This window comes from Cnephaeus nilssonii (assembly GCF_951640355.1).
Source record: "Cnephaeus nilssonii genome assembly, chromosome: 16".
Taxonomy (NCBI): domain Eukaryota; kingdom Metazoa; phylum Chordata; class Mammalia; order Chiroptera; family Vespertilionidae; genus Cnephaeus; species Cnephaeus nilssonii.
Window position 1 is genome coordinate 36,500,488 of NC_137087.1, and position 25,697 is coordinate 36,526,184.

General features: G+C 42.1%; 1 protein-coding gene across 4 annotated transcripts in view; it reads right to left on the minus strand.

Annotated features, from left to right (window-relative positions):
• SLC16A12 (solute carrier family 16 member 12) overlaps nt 1–25,697 on the minus strand; it is a 60,344-nt gene that overhangs the window by 11,932 nt on the left and 22,715 nt on the right. For 2 of the 4 annotated variants that reach the window (XM_079793145.1, XM_079793144.1), the window contains 2 exons: nt 7,700–7,893; nt 1,372–1,475 (listed from right to left, as the gene is read on the minus strand). In XM_079793145.1, coding sequence (XP_079649271.1) covers nt 1,372–1,475; nt 7,700–7,809 — 214 coding nt within the window. In that variant the 5' untranslated portion in view covers nt 7,810–7,893. Of the gene's footprint in view, nt 1–1,371; nt 1,476–7,699; nt 7,953–25,697 lie in introns of all 4 variants that reach the window. The other 2 variants (XM_079793143.1, XM_079793142.1) reach the window with 1 other exon arrangement.

Consider the following 25,697-nt stretch of genomic DNA (forward strand, 5'->3'; position numbering starts at 1 on the left):
CATTGTGACGATACTGGTCACTGAAGTTCATTTATTTCTCTTTTGGGGATTATGAATAGTCTCCAAAAGATAACTGAGGGAAATGAGTCAGCTGTATCCTTTGAGAAAGACAAATATTGCTCTCTTGACTTGCTCATACAAACGCTGTGACTAATGTGACCCTGAAGATCCATTGATTGTCTCACCGGTAAATAAATAAATAAATAAATAAATAAATAAATAAATAAATAAATAAATTATACACACAAGATAGAAAACCCAGAGATATTATTATTATTATTTTTATCCCTTAAGACCTTCCAGTGTTATCGGTAGAAAGAGTCAATTTAGCCTTCTCCTGAAACCTGCCTTTCAGGTTTGCTCTCAAATTCCTTCTAACCAAGGAAATACATGTCAGAATAATTCAACTGATTCCTGAGTATGTACATTAGAAAAATAAATATGAACTAGTACCTAGAATGGAATCAGATGACATCATTTATAAGTTACTAAATAATATAATATTTCCCTTTACCACAAAGACATGGCCTGGAAAGAGCAGTTTTCTAAAATACTCAGCATTCATCTCAATAAAAGGATTAAATGGGTCTAGCCTGCAAATAGTTCATATCAATTTGACTCAATCTCAGAAACTTTCTAAGCCACTAATTGAACAACTTTGGTATGAATTAAAAAAAAAAACCCACAAAAAACCTCAAAGTTGGATTTCCTTTACTAAATATATGGAGTGAGAGGTTCCACTTATTTTGAGAGCACTCTATTTACCCTATATATTGAATGAAATGACAGCTATGATGAATGTATTTATCTCAGGATTAGCACCATCTTATCCTTCCCTATTCCTTCTCTTTAAGAATGAAGATTTATGCATGAAAAGTGATGAAATCTATGAGACAAAGTTTGAAATTTCTGAGAAGGAAATGGAATGAAAACAAGACTTGAGAAACAATGCGCATATTGCTTGTACTCATTTAAGGGAATCCTATAGAAATGGCTCACGGCGCTATCCAAGGACTTACATGACTGGAGAATGAAGGGACCACAGCATTTGGAAGAAAGAAGCCACGCATACACTGTATGGTTAGCTACTTCCAAAATCAGGATAAGTCCTATGATGCACAAGTCTTCTTCATATAGAAGAACCAAATGGTATGTGTCCTCCTAAGTTATCAACTACCTGTTCCATCTGACATCAGCCAAGTTCATTAATTCCAAGAGCATGTCTGGTTGCGTTTGGCTGAAGGTAGAATAGACCTTTTCTTTTCATCTTAGGCATTTTTTACCATTGGTAATCAAAGGCAATAGAAGGTCATTGTCATGTACAATTTGACAGTAGCTAGTAGCTGTCTATCCCTGGTAAGTGATACTTACCACAGAGCATGGTCACACAGTCTACAATGGAATGGATCCACGCTGTTTGTGCATAATCCTGAGTAAAGTATGTCTGGAACTCCACAAAAAAAATTGAAATACATCTGGAAAATACAGTGCAAGCATGTTATATAAAAGAAGAAGAAGAAGAAGGAGGAGGAGGAGGAGGAGGAGGAGAAGGAGGAGGAAGAGGAGGAGGAGGAGGAGGAGGAGGAGGAGGAGGAGGAGGAGGAGGAGGAGGAGGAGAGGAAACATGAATTTGAATTAGAGCTTAAAGTTTTGGTTCCATCAACTGTTCCACAGGTTTAAATTGGTTTTCAGTGGTACTCTGCTAGACCATAGTAAGTAGGAAATCAGAAGCTGACCATTGGGCCATTCTAAAGGATAAGAACAAGTGTAAATTCACTGGAGGGGCTGCTGAAGCCAAGTAGATATGAAGATCACTGCTGTAGGGAAGATCTGATGAAAAAGATGGCAGGTCAAAAACATGTACTTTTATTCATCTTAATATTTAACTTACATCTGTAACATGTAAGAGGTTGTTATATAAGTTAAAATCTATAATAATAAAAGTGTAATATGCTAATTAGACTGGACAAAGCCACAGTGGGCAGAGGCCGAAGCAGATGTGGCCACAGCGGTGGCGAGGGCCAAGGCCCTTGCACAAATTTCATGCACTGGGCCTTTAGTTTAACAATCAAGAGTTATACATCACCCAGCAATTTCATTTCTAGGTTTTCGGGGTTTTTTTTAGCCTCACTCGTAAATATGTTTTTATTGATTTTAGAGGGAGAGTGAGAAACATCAATCGGTTGCCCTCCATACTGGGGATCAAACTCACAACCTGGGTATATGCCCTGATTGGGAATCAAACTGGTAACCTTTCTGTGTAAAGGACAATGCTCCAGCCAACTGAACCACTCAGCCAGGGCTCATGTCTAGATTTTAACCAAAGGTAATAAACAGATGATGATGATGAAGATGATATTAGATACAAATAAATATTCTGGAGAACTCTTTATAATAGTCAAATATTATAACCAACCTCTTTGTCCTTCAATAAGGGACTAGTTAACTAAATTTTGAAATACCAAAAAATGAAATATTGCCCTAGCTCAGTGGTCGGCAAACTGCAGCTCGTGAGCCACATGCAGCTCTTTGGCCCGTTGAGTTTTTAGCAAAGGCCAGCTTAGGAGTACCCTAATTAAGTTAATAATAATGTACCTACCTATATAGTTTAAGTTTAAAAAATTTGGCTCTCAAAAGAAATTTAAATCGTTGTACTGTTGATATTTGGCTCTGTTGCCTAATGAGTTTGCCGACCACTGCCCTAGTTGACTAATGAGTTTGCCGACCACTGCCCTAGCTGGTTTGTCTCAGTGGTTAGAGTGTCAGCTGCAGACTGAATGGTTTTCGGTTCAATTCCAATCAAGGGCATGTACCTCAGTTGTAGGCTGGTCAGGGGTGAGTGCAGGAAGCAACCAATCCAAGTGTCTCTCTTACATCAATGTTTCTCCCTCTCTTGTTCTCCCCCTCCCTTTCACTCTCTCTAAAAATAATAATCATAATCCTATATAATAAAGATGTAATATGCAAATGGTGCTTACGCTGTGAAGCATAATGACCGACTGCATAACGACCAGATCACAGATCAGCAGGAGGGTGGGGCAGTGAGCTACAAGTAGGTAGCGGAGAGCTACAGGAGGGGGGCAGGGCAGCAAGCTATAAAAGGGGGTGGGGGGCGGGGGGAGCTACAGGAGGACGTGGCAGTGGGTGGAGAGCTACTGGAGGGAGGCAGCAAGCTACTGGCGAGCTACTGGTGCATGGATTCGTGCACAGGGCTACTAGTAATAATAATAAAATATTATTAAGGATTAAAAACAATGGTTTAATCTGTTTTGATTTGGAAATAAATTCACAATATAATGTTAAATTAAAAAGCAATTTAAAATAGTTTGTATAGTAAGGGCTTATTTTTATAAACACATATTCATGTAAATAAAAAAAAACACCTGAAAATATATAAACTAAAAATTACCCAGTCGTTATATGTAAATTGTGAGATAATAAATTATTTCATTTTTAATTTTATTCTGCATTTTGAATTATTTTACAATGAACATGCTTTCTTATATAATCAGAAACATATGGGTATACACACATAGAGGTGGGGGGAGGCATACAGAGACAGAGTTGGAGATGAAGACAAAGAGACAAAGAAATTTTTACTTTAAAAAATGGTTAATTACAAGAACTCTGAATAGCCAAAGAATCTTGAGAAAGAAAAACAAAACAGAAAGTATCACACTTCCTGATTTCAAGCTATACTATAAAGCTATAATCATCAAAACAGTATGGTGCTGGCATAAAAATGGACAAATAGATCAACAGAACAGAATTGAGAGCCCAGAAATAAACCTAAGCATATATGGTCAAATAATAATTGACAAGGGAGCCAAGAATACTCCGTGGAGAAAAGATAGTCTCTTCAGTGCTGGGATAATTGGCTATTCACATGTTTAAGAATGAAAAAGAAAAGAAAAGAAAAGAAAATGAACCCATATCACTCACAAAAAAATTTAACCTGAAATGAATTAGAGACTTAAATGTAAAACCTGAAATCATGAAACTCCTAGCAGAAAACATAGGGATAAAGCTCCTTGACATGAGTCTTGGTAATGATTCTTTTTTTATATGGCACCTAAAACACAAACAACAAAATAAAAATCAAACAAGAAGGACTATATCAAACTTAAAAGCTCTGCACAGCAAAAGAAGCCATCAACAAAGTGAAAAGACAACTCATGAAATGGGGGAAAATATTTGCAAATCATTTATCTGAAAAGGATTAACATCCAAAACATAAATAACTCATTCAATTCAATAGTAAAAAGACAAATAACCCAATTTCAAAATGGGCAAAGGACCTAAGTAGACATTTCACCAAAGAAGATATGCAAAAGGTGAACAGGTACATGAAAACATGCTCAACATCACTAGTCATTAGGGCAGGAGTCCTCAAACTTTTTAAACAGGGGGCCAGTTCACTGTCCCTTAGACCGTTGGAGGGCCGGACTATAGTTTAAAAAAAACTATGAACAAATTCCTATGCACACTGCACATATCTTATTTTGAAGTAAAAAAAACAAAACGGCAAAAACACCGGCATGTGGCCCGCGGGCCGTAGTTTGAGGGCGCCTGCATTAGGGAAATGCAAATTAAAACCACAATGAGATATTACTCACACAGTTAAAATGGCCATCATCAAAATACAAGCGATAAAAAAATGCTGGAGAAAAGGGAACCCTTGTGCACTGTTGGTGGAATTATAAACTGATACAGCCGTTATGGAAAATAGTACGGAGGATCCTCACAATATTAAAAACAGAACTACCATGTGATCCAGCTATTCCACTGCTGGGAATATATTCAAAGGAAATAAAACACTGGCTTGAAGAGTTATCTGCAACCCCATATTCATAGCAGCATTATTTACAATAGCCAAGACATGCAACCAACCTAAGTGTCCATCAACAGATGAATGGAGATATATATTATTCAGCCATAAAAGAATTACAAAATCCTATCATTTCTGAAAACATGGATGGACCTTAAAGGCATATGCTAGGTGAAACAAGTCAGAAAGAGAAAGACAAATATTGTATGATCTCACTTATATGTGGAATCTTAAAAACAAACAAACAAAAACCAAGCTAATATAGATACAGAGGCAGTAAAGCATCGAACAGACTGTCAAATTACAGCGGGAAGGCTGGGGAGTGTTGGGGAGTGGGAGAAAGAGATCAACCGAAGGACTTGTATGCATGCATATAAGCACAACCAATGGACACAAGACACTGGGCCGGGGGGGGGGGGGGGGGGGAGGGAGGGGTGGGATGAGGGAATGTGACAGGGGGTAGGGGAGGCTGGGGGAAGGTCAATGGAAAAAAAAAAGGGAGATATATGTACTACTATATGTAATACTTTAAACAATAAAAAAATAACAACAAGCTAATAGAAAAAGGGATTAGCCTTGTAGTTACCAGAGGTGGAAACTGGGAGAAGGGGTAGGTGGAGGATGGTGGTTAAAAGGTACAACTTCCACTTATACGGTAAATAAGTACTAGGGATGTCATGTACAACATGATGACTATAGCTAACACTGCTGTATGATATAGGGAAGTTGTTAAAAAAAGTAAATCCTAAGAATTCTCATCACAAGGAGGAAATCTAATTTTCCTCTTTTTCCTTTTTTTAATTGTTTCTCTATGAGAAGTGGGTGCTAGCTGAAACTGTTGTCATCATTTCACAATATATGGAAATAAAACCATCATGCTGTATTCCTTAAACTTATACAGTGATGTACGTCAATTATTTCTCAGTTAAACTGGGAGGAAAAGAAAAATTTAATAGCCCGACAGGCACTGATTCTCTGAACTGACAAATCACCCTGCAGGCTACTTCCTTGTCCATCTCCAGTTCTCTTGGCTGCTTCCTGGTTCGTGACATTTAGATTCTGATCTGGCTGCGTCTTCACACTTTTCTTCCTCTGAGCTTATTCTGCTCAGGTATCCTCTCCTCAGCTCTCCCAGGAACCTCGGATAGCAGGCCTTGGCTGCCAGCCACAATCCTCTCTCCTGGTTTTCAGTAGCCTTCTTATGAAGCACTGAGCTCACTTCTAGAACTTGCCCATCATAGAATGATGGGAGCTTCCACACGTAAGAGCCAAAATGAAAGAGATTCCTTTTAACTCTACGACCTCCTTGCACCCAAAACACAAGATCCATAATACAGGTGGAAGCAATATCAAACTCAACACCAATTGTATAATTTTAAGCAAATCTACAGAGTATTACGACACATAATTAATCAGCCTTTATTGTGGCAAAAACCAACATCCTGCTTCTTTCCTGCATTATGTGTTTGTTATGAAGGTAACATCAATGCTTTTATTAATGACTAGAGGCCCAGTGCACAAGATTTGTGCACTGGTTGGCGGGGGTGGGGGGTCCCTCAGCCCGGCCTGCTCCCTCTTGCAGTCTGGGACCCCTTGGGGGATGTCTGCCTGCCGGCTTAGACATCCCTCTTGCAGTCAGACATCCTTCTCGCAGTCCAGGGCTCTTGCAGTCCGGGACCCCTCGCTCCTTACCGCCTGCGGGAGAGGCTCTTACCACCAGCCTGGCTTCTGGCTGAGCAACACTCCACCTGTAGGAGTGTACTGACCAGCAGGGGGCAGCTCCTGTGTTGAGCGTCTGCCCCCAGGTGGTCAGTGCGCGTCATGGTGATTGGTCATTCCACCATTCGGTTGATTTGCATATTACACTTTTATTATATAGGATGCCATAAAATAAAGTTATGAGTGCAAACTGCTTTCTTTTGCTGCCAAGTGTGAGCTGCCAGAGGAGAACAGAGTGCAATTTGAATGGGAGCACCTGTAGAGGAAAGAGCTGGCACCTGCAGATTTCAAGTAAGTATTTGTTCCAATGAGTCTCAGTGTGTAGACATTTAACTTAAGCACTTTCAACACTATGCCCTGGGTAAAAGGAAAAGAGAGAGAGGTGCGCACTTTAGCGGCACAAATACTAAAACTGGAATGATACAGAGAAGATTAGTATGGCCCCTGTGCAAGGATGAAATGCAAATTCGTGAAGCAGTCCCTATTTTTTATGCTGTCCACCTCAAACTAATACAACATAATACTGAATGTAAGCTATAATTACAAATAAAATTTAAAAACCAACAAAGAAACTTTCTCAGAATATAAACATGTGAAAAATAAAAAGAGAGAGGAGGCATGAGTAAATGAGAATGAGAGAATCCATGGATTTATGCTGCTGCTCTCGTCTTCGACCTAGACCTCAGCCTCCACCACCAAACACCACAGCCAAATGCAATATGAAGCAAAAGAATTTAAATGAAGGTTTTAAGCTTCTAAGGGCTCAGTATCTAGTAAGTCAAGAGGTTTTCAAGGACTATTTTAGCCTTCTATGTTTTTCCTTTCTGGGATGAGCTGTGTAAGAAGACAGATGGCTGGAATCGCCACGATATTTGGTCTAAAAATGTCCTAACACTTCAGGTTTATGTGTCAGATATTATCGAAGAGACCACAATGCAGAATTTTTTTAAGTGTCAGAAAATCACATTCCTCACAAAGAAAAGGATATCTGAGCAACAAAAATACACACACACACACACACACACACACACACACACACACACACATTTTCACAATGGTAGGTTCAGAAATAGAATGAAGCAGACTTAGAACAAAAACAACAACAACAAAAGCCAGATCATCTTAATAAATCAAGAACAAAATGCCACTTACCTGGTTACTGCCCGCGTACAGATGGTGACGAGGAAACAGCCAGCCACAATCATCCAGCCCCAGCCTCCATCCGGGGGGGAGGTGGACCGGGCTCTATTTACTTTTGTCATGGTTTCGATTCTTTTTTTCTTCTTTTCCAAGTTACTCCAACAGCCCAGTTATGATCTTGGAAGAGTTTACTGTCCTGTGACTTCCTGTTGGCATTCAAGATTGGCATAGAATGCTACCTGGCACATGGGTTACTGTGGGCCATCTAAAACCAAAATCAGGACATATTTATAATTTACTGACATCTCCAACGGTTGATTGTTCAGTGGGCAAAGATGACTAATCCTTTCCTGTGTCATACGATTATTTGTAACTAGGAATATTGGACTGGGGCAAAGAGCATTAGCTGTCCTTAGAGCCCATCTTTCATAGTAGATCCGCCTTCTCTTTCAGAGTAGATCCTCTCAAATTTTAGCCAAACCACATGCACCCAGTTTGATGCCATCTTCCCTAGCCTTCCCTGAAGGTAGGGGTGACAACGTTGTTTTAGTCTTGACGAAAGGGATGCAAGAAAAAGTAGTATGTGCCACTTCTGGCTCAGCAGATCAAAGACCAAGGTGCTTTCCCAGGACTTCCACAACCCCCTTTCCCACAGACTGGAACATGACGTGGAGACAAGAGAATTTCAACCACACAGACCAGGACATCGCCCTGGGGCTGGCAGAACCACAGGACAGAAGGAGCCTGGGTCCCCAGAAGACTCTTTGGAGAAGGCTGCCTCTCCAGCTCTGGGTTTCACATACCTCTCACTGTTAGAAGAAAGATAAAATAAGCATCAGTTGTATTTGAGCCTCTGTATTTCTTATCTCTTTTTTTAAAATTAAATATGTTTTTATTTATATTTTTGGAAAGAGAGGAAGGGAGAGGGAAAGAGAGATAGATACATCAATGAGAGAGAAACATTGATTGGCTGCCTCCTGCATGCCCTCTGCTGGGGATCGAGCCCACAACCCGGATATGTGCTCTAATTGGGAATGGAGTCAGTGATCTCTTGGTGCTTGGGACAGCGCTCAATCCACTGAACCACAATGGCCGAGCTGTTTCCTATCTCTTTGTGTTTATGGTATGTTTTAGATCTAGCACTCTCACAATTCAACAGGAATAGCATTCAAGCTTCTACTTACACCTGCATACAAAAGAATAACTCACCCGATTAGACACAATTAGGTGTCAAGTGTCATGAAATGACAGAATCAATTATACAAGTAAAAAAGGCGAAGTTTAGAAACTTCTGTCTTGGTATAGTCCTAATCTCTTCATGGGTTTTTCCATTAAAATAACCCCCAAGGTTAAACTATTTTCCAACTTAAAACTCTAAATCCACCTACCCATAAATGTCCAGTATGAGACCAGCCTGGCTCAGTGCTATTCAAGACTGATGAAACAGGCAGCACTGTGCAACAGCCCTTTGAACAGTGCGATGAAATAGAATTAGAAAGTTATTCATATTCTTTGACCAATGATCTCATTTCTAAGAAGTTTTCCTAAGGAAACAATTTAAGAGAATCTCAACGCTATAGACCAGACCAAAAAAAAGTTGTATTATGAATAATATATAAAATAGAAACAATCTAAGTGCTCAACAATTGGGAAGTGTTAGAGAGTTATGGTGCATTCAACAAATGGAATAGTATACGATTGTTTAAAATTATACACAAGAAGATAATATTATAATATGGAAAAATATTTATGATGCAATGGTAGAGCAAAACAGAACTCTAACATTGTGTGTATCTTGTAAGAGAAGCTATGCAAAACCAGGTAAAAGTTGTATACTTGTAACTGTCACAAAGAATAGGCTGAATACGCAAAAAAGAAATATAACTAGGCTGGTATAATTATGATTCACTTTCCAAATTGTATTCAATCCCATTTTACACATAACTTTCTTAAACAGGTATTTCAGTTCTACTCCTGCAGTGTAAATCTAAGCACACATTTCTTCTTTGTATAGTTTCTCAAGGGCTAAAAATAACCACATCATTTATTAAGACTGCACAATGAAAGGTAGATAATTATTCCGTAGAGGGCGCACTGTGGGTAAAAAACCCCGGCAAAATAAAATGTTCTGTTTCTTTACAAAAACATTAAGCATCATTAATTTTTACTTTGCCTCGGCTGTCTCCAGATTCCATTTTCATTTGTTTTAGTTGAGCAGCCTCTCTTGGGCATTCCCAGATTTTATAAGTTAAGAACCAATTTGTGAGGATCTCTCAAAAAAAAAAAAATGCAATGGAGTAAGTCCAAATGAAAAAGGTAAAACACTCCCAAGCAGGGCTGTGGTGACAGCATAAGGAACAAAGGTCTGTTGTGAGTTAGAGTCAACCTGGGTTATGCCACAGAACAAGGAACGTCCTCCCAGAATTCCAGGATGGGGAGAGACGACTTCTCTGAAAGCACCGGTACGCAATAGTATTATTCATACTTCCTCATGAATAGTTGCCCTGGAGCCTCACAAGCTGCAGAGACGGGCCCTGCTTTCCCCCTTTCACGACGACGAAGCTGAAGCTCAGAGAAGTGAAGGGACCCGCCGGGCATCGCTGCATCTGAATCTGGATGGAGGCGAGCAGCTCTGGCTGACCTTGGACAGTGCACTGGCCCATCTGCCCTCCAGATTTCAAAATTGTTATTGGGCCCATCAACAAGCCATCCAAGCACTGCCAGAGCTCAAGCACCTATTCCTGTGATGGGGGAGCCTGAAAGGTTAGCACAGGAGTGTAACTTCTCATAAAACAACTCCTCTGAGTTTCTTTCAAGACAGGTCCTTTAGCAGCTTTACGTCAGAGGAAAGGCAGGGGTCGGACAGCAGCCTGCAGTCCCCCTAGAAGTATAGCCTGAGCGTTACTGTGAATAATTAACCCACCTGATGTTACACAAATATGCAAACGCCTTTTATTGAGTTGATAGGATACCTAAAACTAAGTAAAGCTAGCATGCTACCGTCATGCAATTCTTCATTTTACTAATCAGCCTCCAGTTCATTGGATTTCGACACCCAACCACTAAAATATAATTGAATTCTGCATCTCATTCTGGTGTATATATAGAATTCTTAAGTAAAGGGAGATGAGTGCTTCGCTTTCTTAAAAACATTGTTTCTCTCTGCTTAGTCCTCTGACGGATCCTGGTAACGGGGGAGTAAATAATTACTGACTTCAAACAAATTTTTGGATGTCTGTCAGGGACCTTTGGGCACTAAACTGAAATGAAACATTGACCTTTGCTAATGAAGCTGCCAAAGTTTCTACATTGTGTATGAGACTTTGAGGACATGAATACTTTACATAAGACCAAGAATAAATGGCAGAGTGATTTATGAGGTATTTGGTCTACAGAAAGAGAGAAAAAGTACCAGTCATGGTTCACAGAAGAGGCAGAGGGAGTAGAAAACAAGATTCTTTCCCACCATGTAGGCCCTCATCCACAGAGCCACTGACTCTAGGCAATGTCAGAAAAATGCGTACTTCTGAGTCTAATCGTCTGTTGACAGTACAATTCATAGCTAGGAGCTTGCCACCTGCTACCGTTCTTGGCAGTGATAGAGTTCTTTTCTCTCTGAATTGGAAGTACATGTAAAAGAAGTAGTAGACCTGAGCTGAAGCCCTCTTTGAAAAATCGTGTAAGGAAAAATATCCTATAAGTAAATTACATCTAGAAAATTTTTACTTTACAAAATTAATTTTCATTTGTAATGCTAACAGCAAGACACCCATGAAAAACACACATGGTGTTTAAATAAGACAAAGAAAAATCATTTGGGCAAAAATAAAAAGGATCCCAAATCAATTATATAGAAAAGATTCCTTTATTAACTTTTGGTCGAGAATATGTTTGTATATTTTCAGAAAACAACTCCAAGACCATGTGGATTCCTACAACAGAGAGGAATTGACAGGTCTGCTCTTCCCACGAAGACAAGAGGAGAAACAGTCCAGAGATGGAAGACGCTGATGACGCCTTGCCGTGCTAGCAGTCAGCAGCTGTGCGTCGCTGCAGGTTGCCTAGTACCAAACCAGAGAGGGTCGGACCTGCATTGCCACCATGTGCCCACCATCCAGATATCATGACTGACATGTACACTTAAGGAACTGTTTGACATTGAAACAGGGACTCAGAACTGTTAGACATTGAAATTGGGACTCAAACCTTTTTTGTTATTAAATGTTTCTAGTCTGCAGAGGCAAGATTTTTTAAAGGAAAGAAATGGGGAAAAAAATAGATACAGAGGCAAAGAAGCATTGAACAGACCGTCAAACTACAGCGGGAAGGCAGGGGAGGTTGGGGCGGGGGTTGTAAGAGATCAACCGAAGGACTTGTACGCATGCATATAAGCATAACCAACAGATACAAGACACTGGGGGGAAGGGGGGCAGGTGAGGGCATGTATTGGGGGGTAGGGGAGGCCAAGGGGAGGTCAATGGGGGGGGGAAATAAAGGAGACATATGTACTACTATTTATAATACTTCAAACAATATAAAAAATAAAAATAAAAAATAAAGCTAAGTTAAGCTTTGGAGTTCAAAAAAGAAAGAAAGAAAGAAAAGAAAAGAAAAGAAAAGAAAAGAAAAGAAAAGAAAAGAAAAGAAAAGAAAAGAAAAGAAAAGAAAAGAAAAGAAAAGAAAAGAAAAAGAAAAAGAAAAAAATGTAGAATGTAGTCAGTGCCCAGCACAATGTCTGCTCTAAAGCTGGCGCTCAAAAAATGTGGGGTGATAAATGTTTGTGTCTAACTCAGTGGCTTTGCACAAGTCTAATTTTGCATTTTCATAGAATATGGAGCTATTAGGTTCAACTATGTTATATTTGAGGTTTCTGGGCTGCAGAGGAGACATTTGGGGCCTGAGATGCATTTCACAGAGTCTTTTTATTAGTCAATAGAGAGCCTTTTCTTGAAGAGCAGTGCCGCCTGTCTATACCGCAACCTTTTCCTCACTGTGTAACCCGCCGCGTTGTTGCGATGGGAGGATATAACAAGTCAAATATTTCTGTCCAGTGGTTCCAGTTAACCCCGCACGTCAGGGAGTGCTGTGCAGAATGGAGTCTGAGAGAGAGTGGAGGCAGAAGAGTGGGAGCCCCCTAAGAGTGATGCTCCTAATTACCCCTCTGTCTCCAGTGCTTGGGACAGCGCACGGAAGAGAACAGGCACCCAGTAAATGTTTAGTGAAGGAAACCTCCAATTCTCAAGTGCCGGACAACTTCCCAAATCACACAGGGCAGGGGTACAGGGAGCTTGAGGAGGAATGGAGGGAAGAAATTGCCCTGCCTTTCCTTGTTCCTTTTATTCACTGTCAAACCAGGCTGGCCAGCCTTCCCAGCATCTGAGTCACAGCGCCCTAAGTGAAGGTGTCTCACTAAATACACCCAGACCTGGCCAGGCCCTGACCCAGACCAGGCCAAACCTGGGAACAGGCTTCACTGCCAGGTTGGCCCTCTCTCCTCGAGTTTGCAGAGTGGCTAAAAACGCGTGTGGCCTGCTGGAGGGCTCACCTGCAGAGCCTGGCACACAGCCCACTGTCTGCCCCACGTGCACAGGCCGTCAAATTCCACAGGCCCTTAGAGATGTTTATTTTTGCTCTCCATAGACTCTGCTCACTGCTTGAGCCGCACAGCAGGTCACACAAGGGACAAGGTGCTGCCAAAGCTGAGAATGTGGTGGACTCTTTTGTGCAAGACCGAGGACCTGAATTTCGTCCTAGAAATGAAAAAGTTAGAAACATTTTATAAAAATTCTTTCAAGATGTGGGTGGTCATCTTTGTCTCTATCCTAAACGTTGAAATTGTTAGGACTGAACCAGTTCATTCCACATCCTTCTAGTTTGGGACCAAGGAAAAGGTTGCTGAACTTTTAGCAACAAAGGCCTTGGAAGTAGTTTCTAACTTTTTGTCAGTTACAGTTGACAGTCAGTATTATTTTATGTTCGTTTCAGGTATAAAATGTGGTGGTTAGACAACTATATAATTTACGAAATTATCTCCTGATAATTCTAGTACCCACCTGACACCATTCTAGTTATTACAATGTTATTGACTATATTCCCTATGCTGTACTTGACATCCATGTGACTGTTCTGTAACTGTCAATTTGTACTTCTTAATCCCTTCATCTTTTTCATCCAGTTCCCCAACCTCCCTCCCCTCTGCCAACCATCAGTCTGTTCTCTGTATCTATGAGTCTGTTTCGTGTGTTCATATATATTTTTTCTTTACATTACTCATATAACTGAAATCATATCGTATTTGTTTTTCTCTGTCTGATTTATTTCACTCAGCATAATACCCTCTACTGGTATGTCCATCCATGTTGTCACAAATGGTAAGATTTCATTCTTTTTATGGCTGAGTAATGTTCTCTTGTACATATATAGTATACTACATCTTCTTTATCAACTTGTCTATTGATGTTGCTTCTATATCTTGGATATTGTAAATAATGCTGCAATGAACATAGGGGTGCATAAAGTCTTTTGAATTAGTGTTTTGAATTTCTTCAGTTATATATCCAGAAATGAAATTGCTGGGTCATAAGGCAGCAATATTTTCCATTTTTAATTTTTTGAGGAACCTTCACACTGTTTTCCACAGTGGTTGCACCAATCTACATTCCCACCAACAGTGCACAAGGATTCCCTTTTCTCCACATTCTTGCCAACACTTATTTATTTGTTGATTTATTGATGATAGTCATTCTAATAGGTGTGAAGTGATATCTCATTGTGATTTTAATTTGCATTTCTCTGATGATTAGTGACATTGAGCATCTTTTCATATGTCTTTGGCCATCTGTATGTCCTCTTTGGAGAAGTATCTATTCATGTCCTCTGCCCATTTTTTAATTAGATTGTTTCCTTCCTTCCTTCCTTCCTTCCTTCCTTCCTTCCTTCCTTCCTTCCTTCCTTCCTTCCTTCTTCCATCCCTCCCTGTCTTTGTGTTAAGTTGTCTAGGTTCTTTATAAATTTTTAATATTAACTCCTTATTGAATGTATCATTGGCAAATATCTTCTCCCAGTCAGTAGGTTGCCTTTCATTTTGTTGATGGTTTCCTTTGCTGTGCAAAAACTTTTTAGTTTTATCTAGTCCCATTTGTTTATTTTTTTCTTTTGTTTCCCTTGCCCAAGGAGATAGATGAGAAAAAATATTACTAAGAGAATATTTTTACTGCTTATGTTTTCTTCTAGGGTTTTTATGGTTTTGAGCATTTAATCCATTTTTAGTTTATTCTTGTACTAGTATATGTTGTAAAAAGGTGGTTTATATTATTTTGAATGTATCTGTCCAATTTTCCCAACACCATTTATTGAATAGATTGCCTTTACCCCACTGCATATTCTTGCCTCCTTTGTCATATTTTAATTGACCATATAGGTGTGAATCTATTTCTGGGCTCTCTATTCTGTTCCATTAATCGATGTATCTGGTTTTATACCAGTACCATGCTATTTTAATTACTATAACCTTATAGTTTAGTTTGATATCTGGTAGCATGATAATTCCAACTTTGTTATTCTTTCTCAAGATTGCTGTGGTCCTTTGTAGTTCCATATAAATTTTTGGATTATTTGTTTGAGTTCTATGAAATATGAAATTGGTATTTTGAAAGGGATTTCACTGAATCTATATTTTATTTTGGATAGTCCAGACATTTTAACAATGTTAATTATTTTTTTCCATGAGCATAGTATATGCTCCATTTATTTGTATCTTACTCAATTTCTTTCTTCAGCGTCTTATAATTTCCCAAGTTCAGGTCTTTTACCACCTTGGTTAAATTTATTCCTAAACATTTTATGATGCAATTGTAAATGGGATCTTTTTCTTCATTTTTCTTTGTGATAGTTCATTATCAGTGTATAAAAATGCAACTGATTTCTGAATATTAATTTTGCGTCCTCCTACTTGACTGAATTCATTTATCAGTTCTAATAGTTTTCTTGTGGTATCTTTAGGGTTCTCGATATATAATATCATGTCAACCGCAAATAATGACAGTTTTACTTCAATTTGGATGCCTGTGACCAACCCAGGGCCACCTGGTAGGAGCTATACAGCGATCCACAGTCCGTAGCTGCCTGTGCAGGACCTGGAGTTGCATGGGAGAGGCCACACTGCAAACCAAGTTCAGCTGCCACCAGTTCCAGGCCTGTGCAGCTCAGCTAATGGCACCAGGCACCTGGAGGCCTGCCGCTGCCTGCCCACTGCCCATAAGGCTCAACCGCTGAAAGAGCCTCAGGCAGTATTCGAACTGGGTGAGGCAGCATCTCAGGGAGTCACCAGGGTGGGGCGAGTGGGTTCACCAGGTTGATGTGGATTTATATTTGGAAGCAGTGCTGAGTCTGGGGCTACTAAGCAAAAGTCACCAGGCACATCGAGGCCAACCACTACCTGCCTAGAGCGTGCGGACCTTTGAGAGTTTTGTTTTATTTTGTTTTTTGAAAGTCTACAGCTTGAGCCAAGGCCAGCTACCTCCCATAGGAACAGACCCTGGTGGTGTGTGAGTTGGGTGGGCAGGGTCTCGGGGAGTCACCAGGGTGGGGTAAGTAAAGATCGCTAGGTAAATGCAGATTCAGAATTGGCTGCGTGGGAGGAGGGCTCCACACAGGGACAATGGCGGCTGTCCCTCCAGCCCTCACCCTGAAGCCACACAACTCAGTTTCTCCCTCTCGGTCTCTGGTGCCTCCCAAGCCTCCGTTCCTCTACCAGAGCCCAGGGTGAGTGCCTTTGAGCCAATGAGTCTGTGCTTGGCCCTAGAAGAGGTCATCTGGGTTCCAGCTGCCCACCATCTCACCCAGATGTGAGGGCTCCTCTTCCTCACACCGGTGCTCCTGGCTGAGGATTCTGGTGTGGGGCTGGCACCCCTCCCTTCTCAGCTGAGATATCCCTGCTGCTTCTCAACCGCCACACATGGGTGTGGGGCCAGCCTGTTTCACGTCTCAGCCCCTCCTACTAGACTCCATGTGGCCTCTTCTTTATATCCTTAGTTATAGGACTTCTGGTCAGTTAGTCTTCAGATGATTCTCTAGGTGGATTGTTCTATAATTTCATTGCAATTTTTACGTGGTCCTGGGAGGAGGCAAGCACAGCATTTACCTACTCTGCCATCTTGATCCAGAACTCTGCCTAAATTTCTTTGCGTGTGAGCTCACTCTACACATTTAAAATATTCCCTTAGCCAAACATGGCAATAGTTATATTTTTAATACAAGTTACCTATTGATTAATATATATAAAGACAACAGTTAAAATGAATTTCATACTATTTTCAAATACACATTTTTATGTTATGCATCAGTTGGGCACTTATAAAACATTTAAACAATCATGATAACTGTGTAAGATACTCTGTCCGCTGACAATGCTGCATGTGTTTGTGGATTTGCACACCCTGTACTAATTTTGTTGTCTCCTCCCGGGTCTGAGACTTCCAGATTTGAAGACCCCTCTGTTTATTAACCTTTTGCACTCGGATGTCGAGTGTGACTCGACACGGTTAGCATTAGAATAAAGGAATCGAGAAAAAAGCAAGCGAGTGCAAAGGGTTAAGGGTAGGGCTAGTGCCTTGGCAAACCTAATTTTCCTTCTGGTCTACTAGGTATATTAATTATTCCAGGTCCCAATAGGAACTAGGAAACTTGGGAGACTTCAACAAATACACTATTTATAAAGGTAAGGACTTTGTTAATAAAATCTAACAGGGTCAGCAGAGTTCCTGAAAACTACTACCACCTCTAGGGCTATGGGGAGAGAGCAGCTACTGGAACTTTCTACAGAATAACTGTAGAGAGTTTTGGGTAAAGAAGAGCAGCTAGTCTACAGGATCTAACCATAAAGGAAGCAAGAAAATAAATCAAACCTCACACTCCTCCTGCCTTCCAGGTCCCATCAAGTCTAAACCCAAGGGTGCCTAGTTGATGAAGCCCATGCATGGATCAACTGGGTTGAGAACAAAGTGGATATGGGATGGACAGTGACCTTGGAGGGGCAAACAGGAACTGTCCTGCACACCAGTGCAACCTGTAAGCTTGCCCTCGATTGCACAAGGGTTATGGTTGAAAGATGACGTTAAGTTCTGAGCCAATGCTGGGCCTTGCCTTTAAACTAGAACAAGTTGCTCAAGGTTACCAACTCCAATCTTTGGGCATATTTCAAATACAAAACTCAGTTATGAAACCAACCTCCTCTTTCTATAGTCTCACCTTTAAATGGCCAACTCCAAAATCTGCATCCATGCTGCCAATCTTCTAAGTTGCAGACTCAAATTTCCAACAGCCTCCAGGTACCTCAAACTCACATGCCCAAAAGAGCACTGATAATTGGGGAACGAGACTTAGAACTACCAGCCAAGTAGGAATGCAGTACTTTCCCCATAAAAAAGACAGATAGCCAGTCGCAGTCCCTCATAGCCCCCAAACAATCACAGACCGACTTGCAAGGGCGCCTGCCCCTATGGCATGGAAGAACTGGTTATTCTCTCCCGGAAACAAATATTTTAAAATAATTTTGCTATTTTCCAACTAGGCATGCTAGAACACTTTGAGTCCTTTTGACAACTCCCCAACTTTCATAACCAGTGAGTCCAACTTTCATCACTTCTGCTTGTATCCCTCTCACATCCGCCCTCCCTTTTAAATTCCCCATTGCTCTGTATGTGAACTAAGCCAGAGCCTGTCCTAGCTGGCCTGGTTCAAGCCTGACTCTGTCACGTATACAGTGGCCCTATTGGACTCCTCGGCCACTTACTCATTGCAAGCTCTTATGCAGTGTCTCAGTGGTTTCCTTCACTGTAGGGCAGATCCGTTTCAGAACCTACAATTGGAGACAAAGACCTCCTTTCCATTGGTTCCCCGTGGCAGGAACTTCAGTAGACTTAGCATCATGGCCTTTCTCTACCTCCTCACCTTTTCCCATAGGAAGCAGAGTTTGCTTTCTGACTCATGAGTTTGGGAGCAACACCCGCACAGGCTCAGCTCAGCCCTTCTCGTCCTTTTTTTCCACTTGGGATCTGCCTGTTAGAGAGCACTCACCCATCCCAGCTCTTCCATGCCAGAGATGAAATAGGGGCAGGCGCCCTTGCAAGTCGGTCTGTGATTGTTTGGGGGCTGTGAGGGACTGCGACTGGCTATCTGTCCTTTTTATGGGGAAAGTACTGCATTCCTACTTGGCTGGTAGTTCTAAGCCTTGTTCCCCAATTATCAGTAATATTAGCACTTACGGTGGCAGTTTGATACCTATTTCTACCTCTAAATGGGTTTTGAACTGAGGGATAAAAAGAGTGTTTTTATTGATCTTTCCAAATCTCAGTTGCTCCCCTCATGAACTTATTAAGAAAATGAAATGAGACCTAGCCGGTTTGGCTCAGTGGATAGAGCATCGACCTGTGGACTGAAGGGTCCCAGGTTCAATTATGGTGAAGAGCATGTATCTCGGTTGCAGGCTAGACCCCTGGCCCTGACCAGGGTGCATGGTGCCTACAGGAGGCAAACAGTCGATGTGTCTCTCTCACTTGGATGTTTCTCTCTCTGTCTCTCCCCCTCCCTTCCACTCTGTCTAAAAATCAATGGAAAAATATTCCAGGGTGAGGATTAACAAAACACAAAAAAGAAAGAAAATGAAATGAAGGAATCCATATTATATCACAAAGCATAAAATCTGCCCACATTAAGCATTTACATAAATGTTAGCTACTGGTGTGGTTGTTAAAGACTGCCTCCATGAGCCTTAAGGAAGGGATAAGGCATTTAAATTTGCAATATCTTATAATCATTATAATATTTTACATCAAGGAAGTGTGGGAGAATAATAGTACATCAAGCGGAACCTCATAAACTGCAAAAGAAGGTCCATCCCTATTTCCTCTCCGAAGACTTCACACAGAGGCATTTACACGTGTTCCCAGGCGGGCTGCAAACAATGTTCTAAAAGCACATTTCTCGGAGGGGGATGCTGACAAGAGGCCCTTAGGCCACGACGCAGCTCTGTTTAGTAACACAACACAGCTCAGAAAAAAATGTTAAAAATAAAAAAGAAACCCACATTCCTCTGACAGGATACTCCTCTCTAAAGAATTATTGGGGCTCCCCAACACCCCTCCATCATACTACTGCTCTTTGAGGCCTCTAAAACTGTGCTACACACATGAATTCCCTTTACATTTTTAAGCACATAGAACAGTGAGTGCACTTGGCATGGGGTCAGGCATATCTGGCTTTGAAATCCAGCTCAGGCGATGAGGCGCTGTGTGACCTTGACATGTGACTTAGCTGGCTGCATCTCGCAGCCTCCTGCTATATACGCTGGGGTTCACAGGGCACCGGATACCTATTAAAATATTCATATGAACAGATATTCGCTTCCTGCCCTCTGCTATCAGAAAATACATTTTCATCTGCATTTGTTTGTTTCAGTAACTTTCCAAGTGAAAAAGTAAAGTGACTGCACACTTTGATAGCTATACGGTGGCATACAGTGGGCACTCAAAAAAAGATTCAAGAAGTTAAACTTATAGCAGTTTCTAGTTCAAATAACACAAATACTAGCAATTATTAGTAAATAAATACCTTAATCACAGCTGAAAGTACCCATACTTATTTCCTTAGAGTATCAAAAGAAAAAAAAGTCCAGGAGAGACCCAGCAACTGTATCTCAATGGCAATTTTCCTTTATGATATAAAGGCGATACACAAGCGTTAAATGATTAAATGGGAAGAATGGCCAAGAGAAAAGGACATGGAAAACAACCCAAGAATACCATGCTCCTTGAGCACTTAAACTAATTTTTACTTCTTTGCAGTATTTAGCTGCTTCTTGTCTTTGAATTATGCACTAACATTCTCTACAGGCAAATAACCATCTACCCAACATCTGTGTCCGTTTTCTCTCCTCTCTTGGATGATTTTTTCCTAAATTGTACACAGATGGCACACCTATGGCTCATTACAACTGAAGGTATGAGAACTGTAGCAGCACCGAAAAATGCCTGTCGTGAGGCTAACATACTCAGACCACGGGATGTGTGTGCTAGGAGAGCAACACAGAAAAGACACACGGGCCCCAGGTGTGGCCCTGAGTGTTGGAATCACGGGGCAAGAGGAGTTCTATTTCTGTTGGAATGACATCAGCCTGAGACTGTTGGTGGCCATCTTGCCTTCATAGAGAGCCCAGCTAGAAAGCCCCCAGCACACAGGGAGGTGAGCAAAGCTGAGAGCCGAAGAGAGAGAGGAGTCCTGCTGACCTCCCGGAGTTCCAGGAATGAAAGCCTCTCCCAGCGCCCTCTGCCTCCTGATGGATCCGGGGGCTTCCCTGGGTGACCCTGCACGGTATGGCATGTCCCTTCCTCTGGGAACTTAACGGCCCACCGCCTTCATTGCTGTTGGGAGGTCCTGTGAAAACGCTCTCGTCATTTCTCCACTAGTTGTTCTGATTAAGTCCATGTACTGCATCACTACATGCTTCCCAAACTGGAAGGTGCACAGTCCCAATTCTGTGCAGGGAGAATACAAAAGAGGTTCGGATACATCTTCCTGGAGTATCCAGTTTATTCCAAGATTGGAAGAACCCAGTACTTTAGTAAGAACTGTCCCCCTACCCCACAAACATGGAAGAAAAGAAGAGCGGGGATAGGGAGAAAGGCCTCAGGAAAAAAGTTTCAGCCACGTGGGGGCTGAAGGGTGGACCTCTAGCAACAGTGGCCTCTCCTCTTGTCCCCCAGGGGCCTCCAGGCATCCTCCAAACCCACCAGGCATTTGGGGAGAATGCATCTGAAGGCCACAGAGGTGCCGGGGACCCTCCTGATTTGAATTGTGAGCAGAGAATGCTGAGGCAGTTAGCGTGCCTCCATCATCTTCTGGACCAAGTCCTTTCTCCTGGGGGTTCCTCACACAGCGTGTACTTCCTGCCCGGCTCCCACCCACAGCTGTTCGTGCCCAGCCTCTGGCCGACCTCCCGCATCACGTTGCCGACCTCCTAGAGCTCAACATCATCGCTCACATTTAAAACGCAGGGAGTGTGCAGATTGCCCTTCCGGGAGTCTTTGTGGCCCTGCCTTGCCATCCACAATTTAAAGCATGACACTTGGGTCCATCTGCCATGCTGTTTCTTAGTGGACAGCGGGCAGCATTTACGTCTTAGTACGAAGTGGAAGACTCTCCTGCCCACCCCTGGCGGCGGCCGCCCAGTGTTGAAGGAGTTTTCATTGTTGGCTCGCTCTGGGACTTCACCATGGCAGCTGCTGCTGGTGCAGTGTGTGGAGGGCAACGCTGGGGGGACTGGGCTGGGAGTGGTAGTTCCTGATTACAGGATGATTGGGGGACTGGCAGGCTCTCTGCCCTGATGACTGAACCTTCCGGGTTAGGGAAGCACCACGGCTGTTGAAGTCTGGGGAAGGGAAGGGAAGGGAAGGGAAGGATCGCATGGCGATGGGGCAGCCCTCCACTTAGGTTTCAGCTCTTGGTGTCAGGTATGCGGCCATCACTCTGTCATACCTTCTGTCTATTGAGTCCTGGATCGGGTCCCACTCAAACCCCAGGTTCATCATTCCCTTGGTCACCTGGGGGTCCAGGATGTCACAGGGTGACTCACTGTAAGGTCTCAGTTAATTGGCCAGGCCCATGTTTAGCCATGGATTCCTCATTAATTCTTCTAGAGTTCCTCTGTCGCTGAGGTCAAGATTTATTAATCTTTGTAACAGTTTATGGCATTCATAAGAGATGCAATAGGGGACGTGGCAGTGCCTACTCAGTTTCTGTTGCTGTAGTCCCAGAAGTCATCTCCCATGAAAAGCAAGGTTCCCAGTGACCATCTTATACAGAAGCCCCTCTCCCCCCACCCACACCCACCCCGGCTACGGCAGGGCCATCCTAGTTGTGGCCCATGAAGGGGAGGGCCCTGGGAGGGCATCAGGGAGGCAGCTTGTGGGTGATAAACTCAGTGCTGAGGCCCAAATCTGCAAGTTTGATATTCAGTTCTCTGGCTTCAGGTCCCTGTGGACAACGCCCCTCTGGTGGCAGTACTACGCAGTGGACACCAACTACTGGAAAATGCCTTAAGCCTCCTCCTCAGAAATGTGGCCACAGTCCTGTAGATAATCAAACATGTCCCCTTTGCTCACATGCTCCATGAGGAAGTACACTATCTTGGGGTCAATCACAAAAATTTACAATATTTGTGTGATTCAAGCTCTTCAGGCAATGAACATCTCAAAAAAAGTCAGAGGAGCCCTGTTGATTACAATGACTTTCACAGCCACCTCTGTTCCAGTCAGAATGTGCTAAGCCAACCTCTGTTCCAGTCAGAATGTGCCAAGCCAACCTCTGTTCCAGTCAGAATGTGTCAAGCCAACCTCTGTTCCAGTCAGAATGTGCTAAGCCAACCTCTGTTTCAGTCAGAATGTGCCAAGCCAACCTCACCTTTGCAAAGGTTCCCTAGCCAATGGGTGTTCAGGAGCTCATAGTGGCCAATATGATCCTCCCTTGAAGTTATCCTTTAAGGCCCGAGCTAAGGCAATTTAGGACAGAATAGACAAGGATTATAATTATCTCTTGGGTTTGTTTGTTTTCTGTCAGGCATCCATGCCCTTTCCTTTAGGCAACAACATCTCAGTTTTCCTTTGGACACCTTACTTATTCTCACTACATGGGCCGTGGGAACCTACATGCCCCTGGAGAGGCCTGGCCAATAAGAGCCACAATTACTCATTCAGACTTATGAGCCACGCTAGACTAAAACAAGTCAGCCCTGGGACATTGGCTGGACCCATGGAGAAGTTCCCAAGTCCTAGAAAGGAAGCACAGAGCTGCTGGTGGCCATTTGTATCTCCACCTGCAGAGACCCCACCTAAACTGACATCAACCCAGGAAGGAAAAGGAGTGAGAGGTAGAGAAATCCGTATTCCTGAAACTGTGTAAACATCTGAACTCAGCTGTATCTAAATTCCGTCCCTGGGATTCTCTGTTCAGTAAATAAATGAATTTGTGTCTTGTTTTTAGTCACATTGACTTTGATTTCTGTCACTTGCACCTAAAAATCCTAATTTTTAAAAAAGCATTATTATTCTTATTAACATGGCTCAGAGCTTACATGAATTTCTAAGATGATGTAGTAGTAAGTGGCTGAGCCAGGATGCAAACTCTAAACTGTCAAACTCCCCATCCGTGGCTCTTCCCCATTCCTCAGCGTGGCTCTCCATGTAGGTATACTCTTGGTGTTTTACAGACCTAAATAAATACATTTTCCTCTCTTCTTGCACAAACTCAATCAGATGGGCCAGCAGCCAAGTCAGAAGGCAGGAGGGTAGGGAGAATGAGTTTGTAACATAAAGCAGGCAAATGAAGGGTTCTCACTGTTAATCATTTGAACAAAGAAATAGAATATAGCAATGAAAATGAAAGAATTACAGCTGTAGCAGCCACAGAGATGAATCTCACAAGCATGATAATGAAAGAAGTCCCCAAATTATATGAACAGCGGTGCTCCATGTTCATAAGTTTCATAAATAGTTTAAACTGTATATGCACATAATTAGTAAATGTATAAAGAAAAACAAGGAAGTGGAGTCCACAAAACATAAGATAGTGATTATCTACTTGGGGTGGGGGGACGTGATCAGAGAGAGGCACACAGGAAGGGGGGCATCTTCTAAAGTATTGGCAATGCTCTATTTCTTAATCTGGGTGGGAGTCACAAGAAGAAAGAAAAGAAAGGAAGAGCAACCGCTTTGAAAGTGTAACTAGCCTCTCTGGCTACTTAACTACTGGTCGGTCGTCTGCACTCTCCAGACCAGGCATTCTCACTGCAGCCAACTTGGAGCATCAATAACAAAGTTTGGGGGCCAGACAGACCTGCCCCCTCATGTGCTTTCCCAGAACTTGTGTGAAATGTTCCACTTCCCACTCCATACGGGGCCGGAGGAGAGCTCTCTGCTTGAACCAACTTTGTAAAGTGAGGGTAGCCGGCAACAATGACGGAGAGGCACCAAGACTGACAAACTCTTAAAAGCAAAGCGATATGTTCCGTTCTAAGCAGGTGTTTCCTTAGTGATTTCAGTATTTATCATGCCAGTAGCAAGACTTTTAGGGACGGCATCTAACTTGATTGGTGATATTAAGATATTTGAAGAAAAAATGTACACACAGGAAAAAGAGTGGTATTGAGGATGGGTAAACGGACAAAAGAAGTAACGTTTTTAAAAAAGTAAATAAATAACAAAATACAATACAAGAGGGACCATGCATAGGCCCATTTTGATAGTACACCAGAAACTAGGGGCTATGATCAATGCAATTCAAAGAAAAAGAAGTGTTCTAAAATAAAAATTATAAAACATAACTCTATCGCCCCCACCACAGCATTAAAAAATGTTTCTGACGGACTCATAGATGCCGAGAACAGAATGATGGTTGCCAGGGGGTTGGGGGACTGGGTGAAAAAGGTGAAGGGATTAAGAAATGCAAATTGGCAGTTACCGAATAGTCGGGGGGATGGAAAGTGCAGCATAGGGAGCACCGGCAATAATGTTGTAATAACCATGTATGGTGCCCACTGGGTACTGGAAATAACAGGGGGACCACTTTGTAAATTATATAATTGTCTAACCCCTAGCCTGTACTCCTGAAACGAATGTAAAATATTGAATATCAACTGTAATAGAAACGTTTTTTCAGAAGAACGTTTTTGATTGGTTCTTACCTCTTTAATAGTGAACACGCAGTCCTCGGGGCTAAGGAAATTTAGAGGAGCATGGTTTATTTCTCTCCTTCCCAACTCCACAAGAGAATGAGTCACTCTCCTAAGCAAGCTGTGTACACAGCTGCACAGAGAAATCTACATAAAGGCTCCTTGCCCCAACTATCCACATTCTCGATGCCACCGGGTACAGGATAATCCCACGTAGGCCCACTCTGATCCCACCTCTTCCCCATTCCTTCTGGAGTTTGGATTCTAGAAGCCAGTCCATCAGTGTAA